Source organism: Stenella coeruleoalba, assembly GCF_951394435.1.
Source record: "Stenella coeruleoalba genome assembly, chromosome: 2".
Taxonomy (NCBI): domain Eukaryota; kingdom Metazoa; phylum Chordata; class Mammalia; order Artiodactyla; family Delphinidae; genus Stenella; species Stenella coeruleoalba.
This window is the reverse complement of record NC_137147.1, coordinates 142,642,988-142,659,641: the sequence shown is the minus strand read 5'-3', so window position 1 is coordinate 142,659,641 and position 16,654 is coordinate 142,642,988. Positions and strand designations below refer to the sequence as shown.

General features: G+C 49.0%; 1 protein-coding gene across 1 annotated transcript; it reads right to left on the bottom strand.

Annotated features, from left to right (window-relative positions):
* Nucleotides 1–150: 150 nt before the first annotated feature.
* OAZ2 (ornithine decarboxylase antizyme 2) lies at nucleotides 151–14,153 on the bottom strand. The gene is given in 6 exon segments (XM_079912283.1): nucleotides 151–1,321; nucleotides 1,562–1,647; nucleotides 2,430–2,605; nucleotides 3,868–3,948; nucleotides 3,950–4,025; nucleotides 13,975–14,153. Coding segments are annotated over 6 exon segments (570 nt in total). The 5' UTR covers nucleotides 13,995–14,153; the 3' UTR covers nucleotides 151–1,190.
* Between the last annotated feature and the right edge of the window lie 2,501 nt (nucleotides 14,154–16,654).

Genomic DNA, 16,654 nt, shown 5'->3' with positions numbered 1-16,654 from the left:
GGGCTGGGCTCTAGACTCAAAAGACAGCAGTAGAGGAAGCTGGCCCTGGTACAGGAATAAAGGACAGACCAACCACAACTTTTAATCAGTTTATTGACACAGTAACACAACACACTTGCCTCCCTGACACCCCCACCCCCTCGCCCAGTCTAGACCTCTCCCCCTTCCTCCCCCCTTAGAACAAGCTGTTCAGTAAAAACAGAAAAGGGCAGGCCACTTCTACACCCTCAGTGCCACTGCCAAGCCCTGGGGAGCAGGGTCTCAGGCACTACTCAGAACCTGTCAGAGAGGGGCGCCGTTAGCACTAGACTTAGCCAGGCAGAGGCGTCCCGTCCCTCGGAGCAGATTCTCCCACAACCCCCAGGCCCTGAGCTGCTCTTCCTCTTGCCCTCTGCTGTCTGTGACCCTAGGAAGGACATACCTTGGGCCTGCGGCCAAGAGCGAGAACTCCTGGCCGTAATTTGAGAATTAGAGTTTGGCTAGTGTTTTTTAAGGCCCAGGCACCCCAAAAAAAGCCCTGGTGGTGGGTGTGAACTTCAATGCCCCTATTTTAAATGCACTGATAACATGAAACAGATTAAGCCAGCTTAACCAAATGCCAGAATAACACGAAGCTGTAAAGGAGGGGTCAGACCTGCTTTCTCCAGGCCAGACACAAATGCACAGAGAGAAGCCCAGGTGGAGTGTCAAAAACAACTGAAGGACACTGCCCAGGGGCTGAAAAGCCTATACTCCGGAGTCCCCAGGGTGACAGGAAGCAAGGAAAGAAAATACACAGGTCTTAAAAACCAAAAAAGAAAGCCCAACAGCAGGGGAACCTCAGCCTGACAGTGCTGTCCACCAGCTCTCCAGGCCTTGCCCCTGGACCCAGACAGTCCCTCCCCCTCTAGGCAATGTCCTCCCCTAGGCTAGATAGAGCACATCACACAGCGCAGTTTAAAAAGCTTCTAATGCCAGTTCATAAACATCTTCATTTACTATTGGTGATTACATGTGAATAATATGTTTATACTGTTCTTTATGGAAAACAATTTCAATGAGTCAACTCTGAGAACACAACAGGCAACCCTCACCCTGAGCCCCTCAGCGTCCTTCCCTAGACAGCAAGAAGCTCCCTTCTCTGTCCCAGGGCTGCCTATCTTCCCCTCTTCCCTCACTGTGGCTCTTGGGCAAAGCATCCTCTATGACCATTAGTCCTCATCGGACAAGTTCTGGTCCAGGGGGTAAACCATGAACATCACATCTGGTCGAGAGGGGACACAGGGATGGCCTGGACGCACAATCTCAAAGCCCAAGAAGCTGAAGGTCTTCAGGAGTGGAGCTGCAGAGAAGAGTGTAAAAAAGGATTCTGGTAAGAAACAACAAGGGTAGGCTCAAATCAAGGGAAAACCCAGAACAAAGATGGAATAAGTAAGCACTAGGCCTTTCCTAAATTTGGACACTCTCAATCCCATGATCTCCCAGGGTTTGTATGTCAAACTCAGGAGCCCCACCTTACTAAGAGCCCCCTTTTCCCCTCCCCAGCCTGGGCAGTAGGTCTCAAGCTGCTCTGCCCCGTCACCTCTGTCTTCCCGGCCCTTCCTGAAGCAGATGAAGACGTAGTTCACTTTCATCTTCTCTTCAGCAAACTCTAGCAGTGCTAACAATCTGCAAGAAGCAAGGAAAACAACTCAGGCCCACCACCCCCTCTAAACTTCGGCCTCACCCCTCTACACCCCACCCAAGGCTTTCCTGAGGCTTACAGCCAGCACTGTAAATAGGGAAGCTTCAGGAAGAGGGTTCCTATTTCAAGACCTCAGGAGCCCTGAGTTCAGAAAAAAATAAACCACAATCCCTAAGAAAAATGTCACTGAATTCTCTCTTCCTGGAATAAAGGTTCTTCATCTGAAATTAATACCAACCAACTTAACTAATGCAGTTCACAAGAAAGTATGGGACCTAGGAAGAGAACCCAGTTTCTCAGAGGTCCTCCAAAGTTGCCAAGTTTAATGGTGACCACCTGCTGCTGAGAGGGACTTTGGGCCCTAACACTTCCTAAGAGGATTTGCTCAAGAGGCTGGAGCCACTCAAGAGAACTCCATTCTCAGGACTGTTTCTTCCACAGCTGGGTGCTTGGAGGGCCTTGCCCAATCCGGTGAAATCCCACTGTATCTCTGAGCTCCTGGCCTTTGAACTGCACCATTATACGATGGCTCAAGGGGAATTTGATGTCCACTGGGGTGATTAAATGACAGGAATTTGGTTAATGTGATAATGATCTGCTTTCATTATAACAGGCCTGTTTTACTGGCTGAAACTAACCTGTTACAAAATGGTATCTGCTTGGGCAGCCGAGAGCTAGGGGGAAGGCTAGCCATCTGTTGTCTCTAGTAAGCATACGCCCTTCTCTAGAGCAGGCTTCCTGCCCTTCCCCAGCACTTGCTCCTTACCCTTCTTTGCTCCCATCAGCTAATAATCCATCTGGGATTTCTACAAACAGGCTCTGGCTGGACAGGACTGCATCCCAGGAAGAGACCTTCACCTCGGTGACCTCATACTGGAAGTGGACGATGTGAGGTTTTCCATCGTTCACAGGGAGGTCCTGGGTCACAGTGAGCTTCTCGTCCTGGGAGGAGATCAGGTCAGAGGACCAGGTCACTACTGCTTCTGGCCACATCAGAGGCTCCCTAACCTAGGTGGTGTAAGGAGTCCTCTTGGGCCAACCTCAGGGTAGCACGGGATAGAGGGCACGCTGAAGATGTAGAGCAGCATGCTGGCTAAATGGAGCCATCAGGCACTGAGACCACTTGGTGTCACAGCTAAAAGCCAGCATGATGGGAAGGGAATATTTACCAAGAATCCACCAGATGCCGAGTCCTGTACAAAGTACTTTCCCATTTTTCAATCACCACAACAAGCACTTGAGGTAGGCATCAGTATCCCCACTTTAAACGTAAGATACTGGGGGCCCAGAACAATTAAGCAACTGACTCAAGGCACCACAGTGAGTAAATGGCAGAGTTGAGATTCAAATCAGGTCTCCCTGACTAAAAGCCCACGCTTATCCCGCCAACACCATGTTCTTTCCCTTCCTTCTCTGAAAGAGAAACATTAGAAACCAATGAGGATGTTCATGAGGGCTTAGCTGGAGCACAGGTCAACCCAAGCTGGCTTCCAGGTGGCTGCAGAGTCCATGTTGTCTCCCCTGCCACAGTCTCAAGAGACCAGGACTCAGCTGCCCTGCTACCCTTCAATGCCAGTCTTAGAAGTTAAACCACTTCTGGCCTCACAGGAGATTAAAAGGCAGCAAAGGGCTAGCTGCCCCAGCCCAGATCACTCTCGGGACAGACTCCCAGGGTTCTCTATAGCTCCTGTGCTGTGCCCTATGCTGCCAGGGTGATGGATGACTGAGATGCAAGGTGCCCTCTCCTTACCACCCACCCCCGCCACTGCCCTGCCCCATGCCCCCCAGACTGGTAAGGGACAGAAGTCAGAATGCCCGAGAGTCGAGGCCAATGGGAAGACTCCTCCTGGCCCTTGGTACTCCTCAAGAGAAAACTGAGGAGCAGCACCAGGCGAGAGCTCTTGCATTCTTCCTCTCACTGTTCCCCCTCCCCCCCCTTTTTCTTCCGCCTCCCACTCAGGGCCCAGAACCAGCACTAAACTGCTGACCTAAGCTGAGAAGATGGCAGGGTGTTTGCTTGGTGCTGATATCCTCCTGGTACTCCCCAAAAGCCTCATAGCAGCCTCAGTTGAAAAAGTCCTCCCCAGTCCCCCTACTGGCCTGGCCTAAGACTAAAGACTAAGGAGAGTGATCACTGCCCTTAAGCAGATGCTCAGCAGTGTCTGAGAAGCGCTGCTCCAAGCCTTCCACCCCACAGTCCTTACCTTATATATTAGAGCTGAGAGAGAAGGATCCCTGCCGCCCCCTCGCCCACCGGGGATCTTCGACAGTGGGTGAGGGGCATCAGGAGCACCACAGAGGCCCCGGAACAATGTGCCTGCAGCACTGGAGCTGGGGACAGTTACTCAAAGGCAAAATACTACTGCAAGAGATAAAGTGAGACAGTAAACACAAAGTCTTGAAGATTTAACTCAGCATCCTGCCCCACCCCTGCCCTGGCTCTCCCTAAACAAGTACTCCCTCAACAACTGCCCCAGTCCTTCCAGCTACAGCTCTCAGAACTACTTCTCTCTCAAAGGGCAGGAACCCACCATCCTACAGAGGCACAGAGAGTCCCAGAAGGGCTCAGGGTCAAGGGGATAGGTCTGACCAAAGGAGCCCCTGTCAAACATCAAACAAATCTCTGTGGTACCGGCAGACCTTGGGAAGAACCAGATGCTGGCTTGCCTAGTAGGCCTAGAGGCCCAGACCCCCACCAGCCCCTTTCCTTACCCTAACAATGTCTCAACAACCTCTGTGGAAGAATCACAAAGCCTACACAATCACTTCGGGCTGGAGAGGCGTATGGGCCTCAGGAAGTCACATGGGCTGGATACGGAGTCCCTGAGGAACTCCCAAGGCCACTTTTCCAATGATGGCCTCCCTGATCTGAACAATGGAACTAAACAAGAAATCACTTACCCAAATCCCTCTAGGGTCAAGAACTGAATCAAATCCAGGGATTTGGCTCCCGGAGAGGAGATGCACTATAGTACAGAGTATTATGATGGCATCTTAGTCCCTGGTGTGCCACCAGACACAAGGTTGCCCTTCTTTGCTGGAATCTGACCTGGGCGTGGGAGTTCAGGTAATCCTGATGCGATTAGAATGGACACTCAACACATATATATTGCCAGCATGGTGGTTGCTAGGAGGAAGTATACTTGCCAGGACCTGAGTAAGGAAGCCAGTTATCAGATGGATCACAGAGGGTGAAAAGCTCCTAAAGGAGCTCGCTGTCACCTTCAGGTGTGTCCCCTTTACTGGCCACCAGGATTTTCAGGTGGACCAAACAGGGCTCCAAATCTACTCCACTCCTTCTTTGAATCCAATTTACTGGCTCTTTAGGCTGAGATGTAGCTCACTCCAGAGGCGAAGAGCAAGTGAAGCAAGGAAAGAGGAAAACTGTGCATTTAACACCATGACTCAGCAGCAAGGCCTGGCCCCAGCACACCAGCCTCAGGGCAGATGGAATGCAGTGGGTAACATATATGGGAGGGCGCTACAGTGGGGTGCTGGGGCCAGCTCACCTAATTGTGCACATCTCTTCCCAGCTATAGTTGCATTTAGTGATGGCATGTTGGTTAGCTTGAATCAGCCATGGGGGGAATATTTAAACCATAGAAAACAGCAAATGCTATAAATCAAGACCTTTTTTCCCTGAAAACCCTTTGTAAAATGTTGAGAGGCACCATTCTGCACACTGTCCTTTGCTTTATGTGGCATGGCGTGCCAGATTTGGATTTTTCGCTTAGGCTCAGAACAACAGAACTAAACTCACACCTAACGTGGCAATGGTACAGTAACCAGAGGCGAAGCCCACTGAGACCCTCCGTACTAAGAGACCTACATGAGCATTCCACCTGAGACAGGAAGTCCAAACCCATCACTGCTATAGCTCAGCTCCTCTGTTCTCTCAAGGACTTCAACCAGGGGCCTGAAATCACACTTGGAAATTTCACTTGGAGATGGAATTCCCAGGCAGTGTCAGTGGGCCCGGAGAAGCACCAGCACCTGGGGATTAACCATGTGCCCCGCCTTAGGCCTCCTCTGGAAAGCCTCAGGGCATCCCATCTCCCCTACTGGGCCTCGCTTCACCGACAGCTAGAGCATTAGGAGCATGAGAGAGGACTGTAATACAGACTGCTCTTAAGAACAGGACTTATTTTCTGCTGGGGGAAATGAGCTGTTAACCCCTTCCAAGGGGTGGGGTGGGAGGAACTGGGAGACTGGGATTGACACATACACATTATTGATACTACGTATAAAATAAGGCAACTGATGGGAACATACTGTATAACACAGGGAACTCTACCTAATGCACTCTGGTAACCTAAATGGGAGGGGAAGCCCAAAAGGGAGGGGATATGTGTATGGCTGATTCATTTTGTTGTGCACTGGAGGTTATTAACACAACATTGTAAAGCAACCATACTCCAATAAAAATTTTTAAAAAAAAAGAAGAAGAAGAAGAAGGGCTTTCCTGGTGGCACAGTGGATAAGAATCCGCCTGCCAATGCAGGGGACACGGGTTCGATCCCTGGTCCGGGAACAGCGCACAGGCCACGGAGCATCTAAGCCTGTGCACCACAACTACTGAGCCTGCGCTCTAGAGCCCGCGAGCCACAACTACTGGAGCCTGCACACCTAGAGCCCGTGCTCCACAAGAGAAGCCACCGCAATGAGAAGCCCGAGCACCACAATGAAGAGTAGTCCCCGCTCACCGCAACTAGAGAAAGCCCACCTGCAGCAACGAAGACCCAACACAGCCAAAAATAAAGATTAAAAAATTTTTAAAAAAATCCCCCCCTTCCAGTGTGCTAAGGGACAGAATAATAAGACTGTCCAGGCCAGAAAAAAAGGAAAACGAAAGTGGGAGTTTCCCCAAGTAAAGGCACCCACACACACCCCACATGGGACAGTTCCCTTCCCATTCCCTAGTGACCACCTTCAGGCCTCTGTTGAGGTTGCTGCAGGAGCACCAGGAAGGCTGCGCTGCTGGAGAAAGCTGCCTTGCTTGTACTGGTCAGTGGAGCTACCCAAGGACTGGGCAAACCTCTGGGGTAGATAGATGAGATGTAGCCTTGTATACCAGGAGAATTGCATGGGTTCACAAAACAACCAGATCACCAAGGCCCTAGCAGTTCTAAAATTCTGGTGCTAACTCACTTCCAAAGAAATTACTCCTCAATGGTCTCTAGATGGGAGAGCTACATTCAACTCCTGAACTGCATTCCAACCACCATCTTGATTCTGAACTAATTTTCACTTGCAAATAGCAGAAGCAATGGGGCCAACCCACTGAAAAGATCAGAATGAGGTGGAGTTTTGTGTTTTTTTTTGATCCAGAATCCCCTTTGTCTTCCTAGAAATAATCCCTAGGGCCTGCCCGGCGTCTAGCACTAATCTATGAGGTCATGATATTTCTGATGTCATGATCTCACTCCTCCTTCAAATAAAAATGCAAGTAGTCTATCCCACGGTAACAAATTATTTACTTCCCCACTCACACAAGGATCCTGGAAGCTCTTTCCTCCCCCACAAAGTCTGCACAGAAAGCAAGTGTGTGTGTGTTTGTGTGCGTGTGTGTGAGAGAGTGGGGGGTGGAAGGGTGTTTCAGGTCCCCAACCTGGCATCCAGTTCCAGTTCCCCAAGAGAAACAGCTGGTGTTTGGGATAAGCTTAGTAGACAGTAGATCACAATCAATAGTTACTTTAATCATCCATCATAATAAATCTGTTTTTAGTTACTTGCTATGCGAATGGCAAATTGCTCTCTTTCAAAAAAACCTGGCTGTCATTTCTGACATGAAAAGGGAAGGGATATGGGTACATATGTGGTGGTTAAAGTAATTCAGGGGCATAAAATTGCCCAGCAACGGCCTTCTCGTATCAGCTTTAGTGTTCAAAATGGTATTGTGGCAAAATATGCCACCAACCTCAATAGGAATAGTGAATCCTGGAGGAACTTAAGCACAAGAGAAAGTGGCTTTTAAACACAAGTCTCCCTGTCACAAGATCCAAGTCAGGTTAGGTTTCATATTCAGTTCAGTCATGTTTCTACTGGCTCCAATGCCCAGCTTCTTCCATTCCTCCCTCATATCCTGTTCACTCCATTGCGGGGCAGGCATGGTTTAATCTCTACCACCAAAGGATGATTTAAGAAGCTCAGTCTGGAGGCTGAAAAGATCAGGCTGATTAAGGAGAATCAAATGTTATCAGACTGAACTCAAACATCCAGCTGGGCTGGCCTTGCTTCTGGAGAAGAAGAAAAAAAATACCATGCTGGAAATGAGGGTGTCAGGTATCCAAGTCAATTCGGAAGATAGATGGGAGATTAGAGCCGACGTGTTAGTACCTTTTATTTTCTCAGTTGCTATCAGACATGCCCTTGGAAACACTCCTCAGGATACATATGAATGCTACCAACTTATCACATCCTGCTGCCTCTAATTTAAAGTGTTCTGTGAAACTGCTGTCTGAAATGTCCTTAGCAGGTTATAATTTCATACGCTGGCTACAGACAGGCAGCGTATGCCACAGATGTATTCCTGGGGAACGTTGCTGGTAAATCATATTTTTATAATTCAAATCCCATTTTTAAATCTCTAGGTGCTTACTATTTAAAGGAGGTAACCTAAAATCTCTTGAGAAAATAAAAGATCTCCTGTTAAAGAAGCACTTCCAGTTGACTTTATGTCAGTTTTGATTTTTATATTTAGTTTGCTCAAAGCAGAGTACAGCCTGCTACACAGAGCAGAGATTTAATATAAAAGTAATTCTGTGGCTAACTTCCATTCAGCTACATTCAACAAATACTTGAATTCATATTCTCCTTGATATACTTTTGATCATGTTTCACTTGAATAAGTGGCCTGAGCTCATTATTCAAGTCTACACCCTTTCTCTCTGGTTTCCATTACCTGTTAGAGGATCAGGCAGCCTTAGTATTACCTACCTTGTGGTATCAAGTGAAAAGACATAAAAACCACATTCCCAAGCATTCTATATTCATTCCCCTCTTTCAACCTCTTCTGACCCATTCCTGTCTCAGCCCTCCCTCACAGAACACTTTCTAGGGTGCCCTGACTTCCCTCACACGGGCTGCTTTTACTCTGAGACTAGGAAGGTCTCTGATGACTAATCCCTACGCAGCAAAGAGGGACCAATCCAGGGCTGCCATTGCAATTAGCTAAAAAGAAACAGGAAGAAAGGTGGGAGGTGAATGGCCACCTTCAGTCTAGTGTGAGCATACAGGCTGATCTCCAGCTGCCAATTCCCCTTCCATATGAGAAGGGGGCCTTGGTCAGATGCCAGGCATAAGTCATTTCACTAGGGCTGTTTGGTGTGCCAAAGGGTGTCTACTTGCTAAGCACGATTATAAAATTATGATTGTAAAATTATAAAATGACATCACCACTCTGAATCACAGACTGAAAGCGAAATTGGGTTTTGGTTGATTTTCCACAAGAAACACACTTATGGTAGCAGCTAGATAGAATATCTGTGCCTCTGAGATTTGCTTATCTTGTTACACAGCTGATATTGGTAGATCTTCAGCCAAAGGTAGGCACAATCACATATGCTATCAGAGATGGGTAGATACCTAGGTGATCATGCTTTAAAATAGGACCTTGGGACTTCCCTGGTGGCGCAGTGGTTGAGAGTCTGCCTGCCAATGCAGGGGACACGGGTTCGATCCCTGGTCTGGGCGGATCCCACATGCCGCGAAGCAGCTATGCCCGTGCGTCACAACTACCGAGCCTGCGCTCTAGATCCCACGAGCCACAACCGCTGAGGCCCACGTGCCTGTAGTCCGCGCTCCGCAACGGGACAGGCCACCGCAATGAGAGGCCCGTGCACCGCAGTGAGGAGTGGCCCTCGCTCGCTGCAACTGGAGAGAACCCGCATGCGGCGACGAGGACCCAACACAGCTATAAATAAATTAATTAAAAAATAAAATAAAATAGGACCTTAATTTTTCATTTCTAGTACCTCAATCTAGTTTGTACAGTAAGCTCATCACCCAGTTCCAGCCTCTCTTCCCAGGACAGAATTACTTCATTGTTTATACAATATCAAAGACCTAGAAAATTTTCTTAAGGCTTATCTTATACAAAGCATTTTACTATGCCGCTGCTAACCAGAAACTACCTTGTTTTGTTCACTTCAAGTAACAAAATTCTTGCTCACCTACCTGGCCGTTTCTGGTCTATAGGTTTCAATTAGGCTTCACAGCCTTCCGAATCATGGCGCCAACTTGAATCAACACTGTGTATTGTTGTGTATCCCATTCAAAAAAGGGATGAATTACTCTTTTTTTTTTCCTAGAAATATACATACATAACATCCCTCTACCCCACTCCTCAGTCCCCTTTTTTTATATTTCTAAGCTGCTCTGGGGCTAAATTTGGATTTCCTGCCAGTGAGGAATTACTATTATTAGTCCACACAGCTTTCTGACGCATACCTCCAATTTGGGGGGATTCCTGACTATGCTAGGAGTGTCTCTCTCTATGGGATGGCCTTGAAGGCACATCAAAGGAAAATCTGTTCTCCCTACCACTCCACAACGACAAACCATAGTGCCAGTAAATAAGGAATAACCAAAACCAAATTCTTAGGGGGAGAGACAGAAATTCCATTACCCAGGGAACCATTCAGTGAAGATGCTCAGAGTAGCTATGATGTGCCATTGTACCCTGGCTTCCCCTCGCCCAGGAAAACCACCTGTGGAACCAAATACTTCTCCTCAAAGCCCATCAGACACAGACTAATTATAATTAAGGGTATCAAGCCAGAGCAAACTCTTCTCCACATACTGTACTGTCACAAGGTACTAAGCAAGCCCTAGACAGAGACTATCTTCCTGACCCTACAAATCCAGGGAGAGAAAAGGCATGAAGCTTGATTTACTTGGATTTAAACCTGTTGTTCAAAAACCATAATAAAAGTTCTGGTACTGTGTCTTCTTCCCTCCCCCACCATTAGTAATTTTGACATTTTGCAAGTACTAATCAGAACAAAACTGGAAAGGAAGACCCTTGTTTTCAAAACATACTGCAGGCTCCTCTGCAACTATTTCTTCCAGGAAACCAAGCTTCCACCTCTTGAGTATTTCACTGGAGCCAGGGAAGCTGGAAAGCCCATCCCCCACCGAATGGGCCCTAAACTCCCAGCCAGCTCACCCCTCTGTGGATACAAAACATCAAGAACACTGACTGGGAAGAACATCCGGCTCTTAATCGAAATCCTTAGTTAGGGCCCTACTAGGATTCCTTTTAGAAAGTTAGGTGCAGGCCAGAGGAGGCTCGGAAACATGCTATGGAAACAAGATTGCCATAACTCAAAGAAACCAGACACCCTGCACACCCCACCCCACCCCCAGGCCAAAGTGGAGGAGACTGATCCCAGGCCTTGCTCCTGCCCAGGCCCTGGCAGGTCAGCTGGCTCCTCCCTTCACCTGCCTTTCATACAGCCAAGCCCCTCAAATTACCAACACACTAAGCAGAAAGAAAAAAAAAAAAAAAAAAAGCAAGGGCTCTGGAGACAAGCAAGCCTGTTTTGCCACTTAGGAATCTGGAAGGAATCTTCATAGTTAAGCGAACCCAACTCTCTCTTTTTCACATGTAAGCAAACTGGTAAGGCCAGAACTAGAATTCAGGTCTCACACTCACAGTCGGTGAAAAGACCCTTACGTGTTGGTCCTAAGTGCTCAACTCTCAGGGCTCGGCCTGCAAATGACTTGGCACCTAGACCAGTTCAGTCTGGAGGACTCCAGAGAAGGCCTGCTGAGACCACACCACTTTCCAAACCCCACTGCAGAGACAAAAACATAAGACTAGAAAAGAAAAATCCTTCTCACACTGCCCTGGGATTTCCTGTAGGTTCCTCTGCTTCCCTCCACCCCTGCACTTCATCATGCCCCCCCTCATACCTGCACTCTATCCTCAGCACACCCAGCCTTCTTTACCACAAGTAACACCTTTTCCATCCAGTACCATCCAAGTATCTAGCCACCTCCACCTCCTCAGCTCCAGAGGGACTGGTTTAGAGAAGATGAAATAAGTGGGGACTGCAAAGGGGGATGGACATGGAGAGTCTTGGAAAAGGAAAAGAGAGCAGCAGAATACGGCTGCAGGTAAAGAGGGCTTGGGAGGTGGGGTTAACGGGTCAAACAGGACTATAACAAACCAGGAAATGAGCAGTGAATTTTCTTTCTGCATGTAAGGAAGAAACAGGTGTGGAAGAAACAGGTGTGGGAGCTAGATAAGAGTGTTAAGAAGTAAGGGAAGAAAATGGTTAATGGCTGAGAACAGAGTTACTTGAGGTAGGAGAACTGAAGAGGCTGTTGCATGTATTTTGGGTATTTCTGGATCGTTCCTGGGAGAGAAAGACTAAGACAACACCCTTTTCCACAGAAAAAGGGCTGACACCCACTAAAGGAATATGATGGGAAGGGTCTTCTGGCAGGAAGGGAGGGGAGGCAGTGTTTCTCAACCCTGGTTGCCCATTAGAGAGAGCTTCGAAAATGTATACTAATAACCGGCCCTACCCTAGGCTAATTACACCAGATCTGTGAAGGGAGGCCCAGGTGATTGATTTTTCACATGTGTACCTAGGGTTGAGAAACAAGAAAAGCTGAGATACAAGAAAAGCTGAAAACCCAGCTGGAATATTTAAGAATGGTGCTGTTAAAGGAATGGGAAATGGCAAGTTAAAAACCATTTTTGTGAGAAGGGAGCCCAAGTTTGAGAGGAACCTTGAGTGGTACTTAGAGCTCTGTGTGAAGAAAAGCAATTAGGAGGGCTATCTTTGTAAGAGGAACCAAAACCCAGTTTTGGATAGGCCATGGCACAATTTAAGGAGGATTTTCAGGGAATGGATCTGCTTGCAAAACAATGTGGCCCAAGTGAGAGGCAGAGGCCATAAGGCCAAATCTGGAGACAAAGGGTCTGGTGTGGGGAACTAATGAGCTTCAGACTCATTTTGGAGGGAGCAGCAACAAGTCTTGGGAAACAACGAGGAAGAGAATTAGAACCCAAATTCCAAATAAAAGCCATTCTGATGTATAAGCAGCAGCTGGGGTTAAAAATTATGGGGAATCAGGAAATTAGGAAACAGTTTCACAGAAGAGTTTGGGGCAGAAATATGGGATATGTTGGAGGGAAAGATGCATGACGAGGACTGCCTCAGAGAAAACGAGGAGAGGTGGAGAGAGGAAAATTGAATCATGAATTCTGCCTAGTTTGGGCAGCGGGGAAGTATATATGAAGCAAGTTTAGAAAACTACTGGTGCTTAGTTTCAGAAAGATGTGCAGCTTTTCTCTCCAATTAATGGGGGAAAGCTGGGGTCAGGTTTTGAGGAAGGACACTTGCAAAGGCCCGGTAAGCCGAGTATGGGGACTAATTTGAAAGCACTGGAGGTTCAGGGAAAGAGGGTAGGTCTTCAACAGAAGCAGAGTGGGCTGAACTCTGTGATCTAATAGTCTAGAGATGGGGCTCAGTTAAGATGGGAGGAGTAGAGTATAGATGAGAGAAAGTGTTTAAAGGGGTAGGAATGTTTAGAAGTGCGTTGGGGGGAACATCATGGAGGGCAGGAATCAAGCCCAAAGTGAGAAATAAAAAGGATGATGTTGGCAGACCGGGAAAATGGGGCCTAATTGGGAAAGGGGTGCCGGGGGTGGGGGAACGGGAGGGAAAAGATGAAGCTGGAGTGAGGGACCAAGGGGAGCACTAAGCGTCACGGCAAAGACTATTAGGCCTGACTGGGGGGGGGCGAGGGTGACAGGTGGGGGTAATGGGTCCAATTGAGAACTGAAGGACGGAGTCTGACCTGGGGCGGGGGGGGGGGGGGAGTGATAAAAGAAGCTTCTGGTTGGAAGGTGCAGTTTCAATTAGAGGAGGGATTCAAAGGGAAGAATTTTAAGTGACTTAAACGAGCAGGAAGAAAGATTCGGGGAAGACGAGAAACAATTTGGGGAATCTGGATGAGAGCGAAAGCACAGTTTCGGGAAGGGGCCACCGTTCGGCGGGGCTGAAAGGAACTGGGGACTGGATTGGAAGACTGGGTCCCGGTCTTTGGGGGCTTCACCGGGCTGCACGCTCGGACGAGGGGGATGGGCCAGGCTGGAGGAAGGGGCGCTAAAGGACGGAGGGAGGCCCAGCTGCGGGGCTGCGGCTCGGACTGGGGTGGCTGAAGTAGGGAAGGGACCCAGTGGGGGCCGGATGGGGCCCCTTAGGCGGGGCGAGAACCGGCTGGGGGATGGGGAGGAGGCCCTCTGGAGCAGAGGAGGGGAGGATGGGGGCGGGGAGCCTAAACCGGGCCGTTACCTGTCCTGGGTGTTTATCATCCTCGGCGGCTCTGCTCAGGGTGGGAAGAGGCGGCGCAGGGAGTGGGTAGGTGGATGAGTGGGCGGGTGTGGGGTCGCGCGCGCACGCGGGGCCGAGCTCTGCGGGCTAAGTCCCTGTCAGGCAGCGGGCCCAGAGCCCTCCTCCTGCCTCAGCGAGCGCCTGCCTCCAACTGACCCTCCCCGGCCGCCGCCGACGCCGCTGCAACCGCCCCGCCCCCGAGTGCCTTATCTGCATAGCCCCACCCCAGCGCCGCGCGGTGTCCTGGGAAACTGGGGCCCACAACAAAGGGCAAAGCACCGCCCCACCGCCGCGCAGGCGCACCAGGGGCGGTAGGGGCCAGGGGCCAGGGGCGGTAGGGGCGGTAGGGGCGGTAGGGGCGAGGGGCCGTAGGGGAGGGGGCCGGGCGGAGGTCCAGATGAAAAGCGGCATGTGGGGGTGGTCGTGGTCGTGGCCCTGGTGGTGTCGTGGCCGTGGCGGCAGCCTAGCGGCCCGAACGATGCGTTGACTTTCAGGTACCGTTTACTGAGCATTGACCTGACAGTCCTGGTCTCTAGCCCTTGTTTGCATGGGGCCGAGTAGGGCTGTGTCATTTGTAGGCCCTGGGAGGATATTTTATTAAACAAATTCGTAAATCTAGAAGTACTACACATATTAAAAAAAAAAAAAGAAGAAGTACTACACGTATTATGTTAGCGCCATTCGAGACTAAGCCCAGGCCAACAGATCTGTTACCTTAGCTAATATGCAGATCAGTACCTCAGCTATCAGCTGAGATCAACAATCTCTGCACCTTACAGACATATCTCAGGGCAACAGTCAAGGCCTGCTACTGGCTGGGGTCATCTGAAGCCAAATGGCTGTGAGTGAGGATCACAGTCACCTGACAGCAGTGGTGGACGGCATCAACGCTGACTTGTTTACAAGCACTTCAGATCACAATAATGCAAGGTTACTAGTTAACAGTCACTATCCCTGCTGGTCCTTATCACAGATCAGTGTCAACAGGTCACAATCACTGATGCACAGACCCCTCAGATGACAGGCACTTCAACACAATCATCAGAGCTCTGACCCTGTTCATGGTCAACCCAGACTGCAAAGAAGAGGGGTCATGTTATCTCAGAGCACAATGGGTAGCTGTCATCTCAAATCCCATTCATTCATTTATTCAACAAATACTTATTGAGCAGCTACTTACTCCATGCTCCAGGCATGTGCAAAAGTCCAGGAATACTCAAGGATCAACTAGGCAAAGTTCCTGCCTTGGATGTCACATTCTGATCAGAGGGAGGGACACAGACAGGCCATCATAATATGAGGTAAGTGCTCAATCTGAGGGAGGCCACAGAGAAAGTAACTAGGGAATTAGAGATGGTTTCACAGAAAGGATGATCACAATCACTCCAGATCAAAGGTCACTATGACCCCCCGTGGATAATGGCCACAAGTCACAAATGTCCCACATTAAAGCCATCCAGGACACTACAACTCCACAAACATGCTTATGGTTTTTAGATGATGGGAATTCAGGGATGGAAGAAAGCTTGGAGCTGCCAAACTAAGGCTTTTTCAGCAGAAGTTGAAGTGGTAAACGATACCAGAACTGCCCAGATTATCATTAGATATTAAGCACGACTGGTCCCATACTCTGGCTCACTTTAGATCTCTACCTTGTCTCCATGACTATGCCTACCTGCTTTTCCAAGTTCAAGCCAGGTATGTTCTGACCTTAGTGCATAGCAGAATTGAACAATTAAACCCACCCCTGATCTACATCATGTCATAGTCCCAGAGACCTGGGCAATCCTCCTGCTCCCCAAAGGGAGCTGGGGTGGTTCATTTCTGCCAGACAATCAATCCCCTGGATAAGTAACCCCTTGGCCTAAAGGATAGTTTTTGAACAACCAGCAGATATTAACTCACTATGTCAATAATAGCCACCATTTATTGAGCATCATGCTAAAGTGCTAATTTTTACAACAGCTCTCCACTCCTGTTTTACAGATGAAATGAATTGAACCTCAGGGAGCTTTTGCCAGCTAATATTTTTGAGGACCCATATAAACCAGGCAAGTTAATTTATTTGCTCTAATCTGAAGCTAGTAAGTGGTAGCGTTAGAATTTGGGCCCAGAGTTGCCTGATCCTGTGCTTGGTCTGTATTCACATGGTGGAGGAGTGAGGAGGGGTCTCGCACAACTTGCTGCTTGAAGGAGTGACCACCCTGATGGCTGCCTGACCAGCAAGTGAAAAATTCACAAAAACGGGGAGCCACCTTCCTCTAATCTGTACTGTCTGATATGTCAGCCACTAGCCACTAGTGGCTATTTAAACTTAAATTAATTAAAATGAAATAACGTTAGGGACTTCTCTGGTGGCACAGTGGTTAAGAAGCCACCTGCCAATGCAGGGGACATGGGTTCGATCCCTGGTCCGGGAAGATCCCACATGCCACGGAGCAACTAAGCCCGTGTGCCACAACTACTGAGCCCACGCACCATAACTACTGAAGCCTGTACGCTCTAGGGCCCACGTGCCGCAACTACTGAGCCGGCATGCTGCAACTACTGAAGCCCGCGTGCCTAGAGCCCGTGTTCCGCAACAAGGGAAGCCACTGCACTGCAACAAAGAGTAGCCCCCGCTTGCCACAACGAGAGAAAG